At 47.4% G+C, this 9,543-nt stretch overlaps 1 protein-coding gene across 1 annotated transcript; it reads right to left on the bottom strand.

Moving 5' to 3' along the window:
* On the bottom strand, nt 1-4,854 carry LOC138732405 (keratin, type II cytoskeletal 6A-like). The gene is made up of 9 exons (XM_069879014.1): nt 4,271-4,854; nt 3,029-3,243; nt 2,426-2,486; nt 2,145-2,240; nt 1,732-1,896; nt 1,388-1,513; nt 930-1,150; nt 627-658; nt 1-523 (listed from the first exon to the last, which is right to left on the bottom strand). The coding sequence occupies exons 1-9, from the start codon at nt 4,736-4,738 to the stop codon at nt 333-335; spliced, it is 1,575 nt and encodes a 524-aa protein (XP_069735115.1). The 5' UTR covers nt 4,739-4,854; the 3' UTR covers nt 1-332.
* Between the last annotated feature and the right edge of the window lie 4,689 nt (nt 4,855-9,543).

Raw genomic sequence — 9,543 nt, 5'->3', positions numbered from 1 at the left:
TAAATTACATGTGCACTTTTATTAGACAAACACCAGAAAGTGAAGAGAGACAAACAGTCATGGGACACATTTTATATACAAAATCTGGCCAAGAAATACTGAGCTTTAACAAGCAAGTTGCAAATTTAAAGCAATTGGACTCGTGTTCAATAGCAGAGCCCTACACGATGCGTGCTAGACAACACAGCTGAGAAAGAGTTCCTAAAGTGAGGCTCTTCTGCGACAAGACATAAGGTTTGGGTGGCCCTCATTCTATTGACCCTAACTATACTTCAGGAAAGGACAAGTGTTAAAGTGTTTTCTGGCAAGTGATGGTGTCTAAAGGGAAACTTTTAGCTTCTGTAACTTCTTCTGGTGGAGGAGGTCGAGACGAACTTCACGCTGGAGCTGCTGCCACCCAGGGTGGTGCTGCTGACCCCGGGACCACTTCCGCAGCTGAAGCTGTTGCCCATGTTGCAGATTCCCCCTGCCATGTTGAGGTTGCTCCCTCCGTATCCCGTTCCCACAGTTGTTCTGGTCACGGCTGCAAGAAGGAGAAGGTGTTAAGTGTCTCTGAGCATTGGGTTCTTGGGGCAGAGATGCACTAACACTTCAATCAGGTAACCTCATCTATGTTAGAGACTTACAGATATTCACTGGGACTCCATCTCCAGCCAGCCTGTTAGGGGACAGAACAAAGTAAGAGGATGAGAAGTCTGTTGATCATGGAGGGGGGAAATTAGGGTACATTTCCTAGAGACCTTTGGGGAGAAAACTAAAAACTTGGTGTGGTTCAGGGATGCTTCCAACAATGTTATTTCCATCAGCCAGGACAATGTTCCCTACCCCCTAATGCCCTGTTTAGCATTTCTATAATGCTGAGCACCTCCAGTGCTGCACTTCTCTGCTTCTCCATCATCAGGATTAGACAGTTTGTGTTTCCCACCTACCTGCACTCCTCGCCCTCCAGCAGCTTCCTGTAGGTTGCAATCTCAATGTCCAGGGCCAGCTTGACGTTCATGAGCTCCTGGTACTCACGGAGCTGCCGGGCAAGGTCTGCCTTGGCCTGTTGTAAAGCATCTTCCAGCTCAGCCAGTTTGGCTTTGGCATCTTTGAGGGCCAGCTCCCCACGTTCCTCGGCATCTGCGATGGCCGCTTTCAGATTTGCACACTGCGGAGGAGAAATCCCCAGGTGAATCCCCCATACAAGACTAAGACTTGTTCTTTTTCTACTCCAAAATTACTAGGTCTTATTCCAGCCCCATCAGCTCAACCAGCAACAGTTCAGGTTTTGAGACAAAAAGCCTGAAGCTGAGCAGAATTGTCCTAGGCTGCCCCTTTTTCCTTCTTCTTCCTTGCAATTCAGGGAGGGAAATTGGTTAAAAGTGTGGGGTTTGCTGCTTTTTACCTGTTTCTTCACACTGTCGATTTCAGAGCGCAGCCGCTGGACGTGGCGGTTGAGCTCAGAGATCTCCTGCTTGGTGTTACGGAGATCATCCCCGTGCCTGCCCGCCGTAGCCTGCAGCTCTTCGTACTGTGATGGAGAGAAGAACAATCAGCCAAGGGAAAATCCATCATTTCTGAAGCAACATAGGTGCCTCAAAGCCTAGGTCCCTTGTTGAACCCAGACTAGCAGCCGGAGCGCTGCTCTGCAAGGCGCAGTATTTGAGCAGGTTTTCTTGGAAAAGCTAGTCTTTATCTGTTCAAGGCAAGACATGGAGATAACAGCATGGAAACCCCCAGTTTCTTCACCTTGGTTTGGTACCAGGACTCTGCTTCAGCCCGGCTTCTGTTGGCGATGTCCTCATACTGTGCTTTGACCTCTGAGATGATGCTGTCCAAGTCCAGGTTTCGGTTGTTGTCCATGGTGAGAACGACAGAGGTGTCGGAGATCTGGGTTTGCATCTGAGACAGCTCCTGCAAAGTGCACAGGGGATTAGGTGAGTTAATTCACTTGGGAGATGCCTTTTCATCCTTGCAGATGAATGTGCAGAGCTGGGAGAGGCTCCAGATTGTTATCTAAACAGCTAAGGCAGCTGGTATAACACTAAAGAGGTGAAGGATTTAGCATCTCCTGGGGGAAGAAATTACAGGCTTTCTGAGGAAAGGAGGGAGGGAAGCTCTTAACGAAGAGCTGAGTTGTCTTGGGAGGTGGTTGTACTCACTGCTTCGTAGAGGGCTCTCAGGAAATTAATTTCTTCAGTCAACGCATCTGCCCTGGCTTGGAGTTCCACCTTGTTCATGTAGGAAGCATCTACATCCTGGAGGATGAGAGATTTAGGTAACATGCTTTAAACTCCTATTAGCAGGTCAGGCACATGCATATCTCTGCAATGAAAGTCCAGGCAAAAGAGCTTTTGGGATATGAATGGATGGATTTGTGAATGAGCAGGTGGGTAGAGCTCTACAAGGAACCATCAGGTGCTATTCTGTAATTTACTCTCACCTTCTTGAGGGTCACAAATTCATTCTCTGCAACTGTACGCCTGTTGATTTCATCTTCATACCTAATGGAGAGAGGCAGAAGGAGCATTTGTTTAGGCAAGTAGCAGACGGAGGTGATTTTAGTTTGCTGGAATGAAATTCCTTACGAGCACTTTGCATACAATGTTCTTTTCTCCTTCGGAGCATCAGAACAAGAGATCACGAGCATGTTCCTAGGCTAAACTAGTTAAAACAAGTACATAAAAAAAAATCTAATGATTCTATTCTTTATTTTCCTATTTCTAGTCATTACTCATAATCCTTGTGCCTGTTGTAAGCAAATTAAGCATGCTGTCCTGAAACTCACAGACCTGCCATGTAATTGTTTTTCTCAGTAGGTAATTTAGTTAATAAGTCTTTGATCATATTCTAAATTATTCCCTTGACGTTTGTGTATTTGGATCTGCTACCCCGTTACCGTTTGTCTTGAGACTATGTCACAGCCTTCACTGTCAGGAATTCCTACATCCTGGGCTCTCCTGGATCCCCCAGTTGGCTTAAGGGCATCAAATGAAGAGAACCTACACCTACCTAGGTAAGGAGATCTCTAGCTCAATAGACTTACTTCTTCTTGAAGTCCTCAACCAGGTACTGCGTGTTAACGAGCTCTCCCTCCAGCCTCCCTTTGTCGCTCAGCAAGCTGTTCAGCTGCATCCTGAGGTTGTTGATGTAGGTCTCAAAAAGCGGCTCCAAGTTGTTCCTGACTGTTTTCATCCCCTGCTCCTGCAGCAGGCTCCATTTGGTTTCCAGTACTTTGTTTTGTTGCTCAAGGAATCGGACCTGCAAGCAGAAATATCCTGAAGGTGTTTCGAAAGAGCAGAGATTATGGAGCACTTTCCCTGCAGATGTGGAATCTCGGTACCAGCTGGGGTGGTGAAATACTCTTTCCAGCAGGTTTTCATAGCCAGATTCTCATCTGGCAGAAGAAAGAATTTGCTATTTAAATGCAGGACCTTGCTCAGTATTACAAAGAAACTCTGGAATGACTTCTTGCTCCACGCTTCCTTGTCACTAAATCAAGACAAGATGCATGCATTCTGTGTGAATGATGCTTGCAAAATCAGGTAAGGAGCACAGCAGGGTTTGAACTTTTATTGAGCAAACCAGGGTTTGCACTTTTATTAAGAAAACCATAGCAAAGTGCATTTCTCCTTCCCCTCAGGAGAGTTCCCCCATCCCACAAAAGTTTCAAAATAACAAGGATTTTCCTTGAAACCAAAGAGGACCTGCTCAACTAGAGCAGAAATCAAGGAGATGCTGTTGTGCACCTGATATAGTTAATAAGGCAACAGAGAGGGCAGACAGTGTTGGATCAGATGTTGTTACTTTGAACTAACAGTCCAGATGTGCTGACACTGCTGCAGTGGCAGCTTTGAATGCCTTTAAGGGGATTCAAGCAATAAGAATTTTACTTCTCCCCCGTGCCAATTCATGTGACTCCTTTCTTGGTCAATGGGTTGCTCGCATCTCACTGTAGCCACCTAAAAACCTGTTATTGGAACCCCTATAATGCTCAATGGAGCGAGCCCAACTTCTCTAGAAGGACTGGATTATCTTCTAGAGCTTTTTTTCTCCACTGCTTATGAGATGTCAAGCAGCAAATGTGGAGGACCTCAAGTACCAGATGGTTAATTCATAGCAACCACTATGCAGCAGGTACCATTCCCTGGTGTTTCCAGGGGCATCTTCCAGTTTCATTCCTTACTTCTATTCCTTCTTGATCAGCTTATGTGCTCAGAAAGCAGCTAAGAAAAGAGTCTTCATCAAGAAAATCAGGACAAGAGAGTTAGAGAAGCTCATGTCTCACCTTGTCAATGAAGGAGGCAAATTTGTTGTTGAGGGTTTTGATTTGTTCCTTCTCCTCCTTTCGGATCCGTTGGATGCTGGGGTCGATCTCCAAGTTGAGAGGTTTCAACAGGTTCTGGTTGATGGAGACTTCGTGGATGCCCCCAGCTGGGAACCCATAGCCGAGGTTAGCCGGCATGCCAAAGCTGCCTCCGTACACGCTACCAGCACCACCACCGAAACCTGCAGATCCATAGAAGCTGCCACCCCTTCCAGCCACAGAGATCCTCTTGCATCCACCAACATTGTAGAGGCTTTTGCTTCCAAAGCCACCACCAACCCTAGCGAAGCCGCTGCCAGCGTTGCAGCTTCCGACGCGGGTGACGGAGCGAGAGCTGAAGCTGGTGCGGCAGGTGTTTGGGACGATGGCTGAAGCAGCGCTGAAGCCACTTCTTCCCCTCTGAATCCTCACGGTGGACTGGCGAGACATTGCTGGCTTTTGGATTGGGATGGATGCTACAGCAGAAATAAAGGAGCAAAGGTGCTGGCCTGGAGCAAGGAGTAGGAGGGAAAGGAGAAAGATGAACCTGTGCTCTCCACGGGCTCAGGAGAGCCCTTTTATGCATTTATGAGACTGGGATGGGTTTGATGAGGTGGATCATCTCTCTGATTAATTAAGCTTGGCATGTCCAACAGCATTCTGGAGAATGAACTCACTCCACAAACACGCCCTTCTGAAATAATACGGCCAGGTTCTGAGCAACAGTGGTATTGTTTGGGAATAACTGTCGCCTTGTGCCGTCTTTGTAGACAGACAGACTCTTGGCCATATCAAAGCGTTTGAAAGTTGCAATGAGTCACCCTGGGCACAGGGAGGAAAACACCATTCAGAACGCCTGTCACTCAACACCTCTCTCATTTGAAAACTTCATCCCTCAGGATTGCTTTCACCTCTTCTCTCTTCCAGAGCTGGGTCTGGAAAAAGTTACAGCCCTTTGTATTTTAGGAAAGGGTTCCGTGTTGGGCAGAGCAGGGTTTTATAGCAACCCCGAGGAAATTGTTCTGTCCTGATTATTCATGGTATCTCCTCTGTGGTCCCATCTATGCCGCCACAACAGACCTGCAGAAATGATTTTTCTTCCATCCCTAGAAAGGCTCAGCTCCTTGAGCTGATCTCCTCTGAAAATCCCTCTTCTCCCGACTTCTTCTGTCACAGAAAAAAAATACAGGGATGAAAATGAGATGTTTTGACCAGGTCTTTTGTTCTTCTGTAGATTTGGACCGCAGCCATTGAGTTCTATCACAAATAGACATGCTGGTACCTTGGCTTTGAAGAGCTGAACTTTAGTATTTGAGCAGAATGGAAGCAAATAAACAAACCGAAACAGAAAGAAGAAAAAAGGAGGAAAGATTGTGGGAATGAGAACTGCTTTGAATCCACTGGCTCTTTGGAAATGGAATGCTCCAGGGCTGTTCCCAACTCACAGTTTATAAACACGACATTGTTTCCCAACGATTTAAGCCGCTCTTTTAGCCCTGCACATCTAAAAGCGTGATCCTGCCTGCTGGAATCCACTAGGAAAATGCTCCCCAGGCTTCCCTCTGCCCAGATCCACTGCAATCTGAACACAGTAGGACACCCTGGAGATTCCCTTTCTCTGCCGCAGGTACCAATGCAGCCCTTGGCTTTGTATTTAGCGTGGCATGCACTCCGAGTACCAAGTCGGAGAGAAAAATATGAATTCCTAATCATTTTGAGGTCAGCAAAGGTTTCGGGGGCTCATTGTGTTTTGGGTTGTTCGGGAAAACATGATTCATCCGTAATTTATTTATATAAGAGGGTGAACTTACAAACGCATCCCCCCCCACCAAGAGCTTCTTCTCATGTTGCCTGTTGGCTGCAGTACAGGGATAACGTCATATTGAGGAATCACCCTGGTGGAGGGGGGAGCTGACACCTGCCTTGCAAGGTGAAGGAAGTACCCAGAAATACTCTTTGCCCCTGTTGTTTCTTCAGCTGCTTGCTTGCAATTGGGTTTGTGAACAGCAATTGTTAGTTTATTTTAGTGTTTATTATAAGACTGAGCTTTTATTGTAAGGAAGGGCTTAGTCCTGCAATTTTTACCCAGCAGGGCCGTGTCATTTGGTCTGACACTGCACATTTGAGCTGGAAGTAAATGGGCTGTGACCAACAGGTCTGCATCCCAAAGGCTGTGGATTATTGATCAGCCTTCAAGTTTTGCTCACTGATTGACAGATGTCATGACTCGAATGCATGAGATTGATTTCCCCCTCCACATAGCATGCTTGTTTCGTATAGATGCAAGTCCAGGCAGCAAGATCTTTGAAGGAAAAACGCAAATTGGCAGCCTTCTTAAATACCGGTGGCTCCTTTCGGACTTGCACTCCTAGGTGGTCTCCATCTCACGTAACCGTGACATTGTGAAAGCTTTTCTGTCGTGCAGTCGGTGGAGATCAGCACCAAAAACCAGTTGATAATAGAATCATAGAATGGTTTGGAAGGAGCCCATCCAGTTCCAAACCCCACACCTGCCATAACAGGGACATCTTCCACTGTACCAGAGGGTCAAATCCCCATCCTAAGAGGGCTTTGATTCTCTCAGCCTGAGGTAGATGGATGGAGAGGTGGCTTTCCACCTTCATCAACCCTTTGTGAGTAGACCAGGTGGCTGACTCAAGGTGTGCAGAGCTAACCAGGCTGAAACCCACCCTTGGTTACTAACAGCGTGATGCGTCAGTACTTTCCTTTTCCCCCTCAGGCTCCTTTTACATATGAAATTTGTCTTTTTTTGGCTGAAGAATATGCCAACTGCGTTGGAGTCCATTGTTAGTAATAATACAACTCCTCCAACCAAGTAAAAAGAAATTAATTTCTTTCCATTTCACGCTGGCACTAGGGTGGAGGTGATGCGGTTGTCACTCATCTGGAAGGAATTTGAGAGGTAATTACAAAAGGCAGAGCTGTGAGCACAAGGAGCTGTAGCTACAGGTTTTGGGGTATGGGGTGATGGCATGGGGGGCCCCCACCCTGTTCTGTTGGTGAAACACGGGGTTTCCAGGTAGCTCCTGGGAGAGAGTCTCCCCTGCACCTTGCAGCTCCAGGCATGTAATTAATTTGCTTCTCTGATACAGATAGCTTGCTCTGATATGGACTTTCTCTCCTCCACCACAGGACAATGCTTGAGCTCACTCAAGCTTCTCCGTAGTTTTTCCTCTTGGTCAAAGGGAGCTGTGTTTGGGCAGGTCCCACTGGGTGAGAGCCCTCCCGACGTGGCAGGGGCTGTCTGTGGGGCTGAGGGGGCTCCAAAGCCTTTTTCTTCCCTGTCTCTCCTCATTTCTTCCTACCAGGCTGAGAAGAGGGGGTGCAAGTCCCAGACTGAGAGTCCGGAGATCCCTTTACACCACGCTGTAACCCTGGGAGTAAAGTCTTGGCTTAGTTTGCTTTTGGCATCATGCTGATATCAAGGTAATAACTCTCCTTTGAGATTAGAAAAGTGAGTTCTGACACTACCAGGGCAATAAAAGCAACTCCAACACTTCTCGTAAGACACTGAGCCATTTTCTATATACCAAGAGGATACCTCCAACAGCTTTTCAGCATCTCCTCTCCATCTCTCTGCACCATGACTCCTCTCCAGCATCTGTCTCAGAAGTTTTATCTGATGATGGATGCCCTTCCTCAGACAAGGCTGCAGTTTTTAGAAGTGCCTCTATGTGTTTCATTTGTAAAAAAATACACATATTTGTAAAAAAAGAGCGTGTCTTATGAACTTGGGTTGGTCCACCTGTGCGGCCTAATCTCAGTTTAATTATCGGTAAAGTCAAGGCTGCAATTTATGTTAATTGCTTAAATTAAAGCCTTTGGTTTAAATTTGGGCTGCTAACCTAAATTCAAACTCTACTCATTTTGACTGCAATTTACTATTTCATCCCAAGTTAACGACATCCTGCTGGTCGCTCTGAGCTTGCTCCACGAGGGACCACACAACTCAGCATCCCTGTGCTGTGGGGATGGGGATCTCCAAGACTCCTGAGCAGGAGCCGAGTGTCCATGAATCTCATTTCCCGAAGGGATGAATTAGGATGAACTCCTCAGAAGCTTTCCCATAGGTGTTGCCCCGTGCTGGGTGTTGCCGTCCTTTGAGCCTGTTCCCAGCGGTATCTGGAGGCCAGTCAGCTATAACTACTAGATGACTTTGAAGTGTAGGTGTGACCTGCTTTCTCTAGATAATTGTTTTCTGTGCTAGCACAGAGACACCCATGCGGTCCAGGGGTTTGGAATAACTTCATCTTCATTATTGCTGTTGTTGCCAGAGCAGAGAGGTCCCATATCCACCTGTAGCTTTGTTTTACCTTGAAAGAGCCTCTGACCTTAGGTGGGTCTTAGCTGATACCTCCTATTCCAAATGCCACGCTGGTGCTTAGGCAGTGGTACCCAAAGAAAGCTAAATATCATGGAATCATGATGGTTTGGGATGGAAGGGACCTCAAAGCCCATCCAGTCCCGCTCCTGCCAAGGGCAGGGACACCTCCCACTGGATCAGGGGCTCCAAGCCCCATCCAACCTGGTCTTGAACTCCTCCAGGGATGGGGCAGCCTCCAAGTCTCTGGGCAACCTGGGCCAGGGCCTCCCCACCCTCACAGCAAAACATTTCATCCTAAGTTCTCATCTCAATTTCCTCTCTTTCAGGTGAAAACCTTTCCCCTCATCTTCTCCCTGCCTCCCAGATCAAGAGCCCCTCTCCAACTTTCCTGGAGCCCCTTTCAGCACTGGAAGCTGCTCTAAGACCTCCCCACAGCCTTCTCATCAAGGCTGATCAACCCCAACTCTCTCAGCCTGTCCTCATATTAAAGGTTCTCCGGCCATCGAATCATCTCTGTGAACTCCTCTGGATTTGCTCCAATGGTTCCATGTCCTTCCTGTACTGAGGACTCCAGAATTGGACACTGGGCTCCAGGTGAGGTCTCATGAGACCGGAGTGGAATGGGAGAATCCCCTCCCTCCCTGCTGGTCCATGGCTTTGGACACAGCCCAGGACCTGGTTGGCTTTTGCCTTGTCCAAACTGCCTTGCAAATGTTCTCTGAACTTTAACCCCTTTGTGGGTCTGCTGGGTCTGTGACCTCCACTGAGCTCTGTGTGGAAATCCAGCTTTTTCAACACTGAAGGTTATCACAGCAGTATTGTAGTATCTGGGGTTGTTTAGCCTGGAGAAGAGGAGGCTGAGGGGAGACCTCATTGCTCTCCGCAACTCCCTGAGAGGAGGTTGTGGAGA

Source organism: Phaenicophaeus curvirostris, chromosome 30 (assembly GCF_032191515.1).
Source record: "Phaenicophaeus curvirostris isolate KB17595 chromosome 30, BPBGC_Pcur_1.0, whole genome shotgun sequence".
Taxonomy (NCBI): Eukaryota; Metazoa; Chordata; class Aves; order Cuculiformes; family Cuculidae; genus Phaenicophaeus; species Phaenicophaeus curvirostris.
This window is presented reverse-complemented; position numbering and strand designations above follow the sequence as displayed.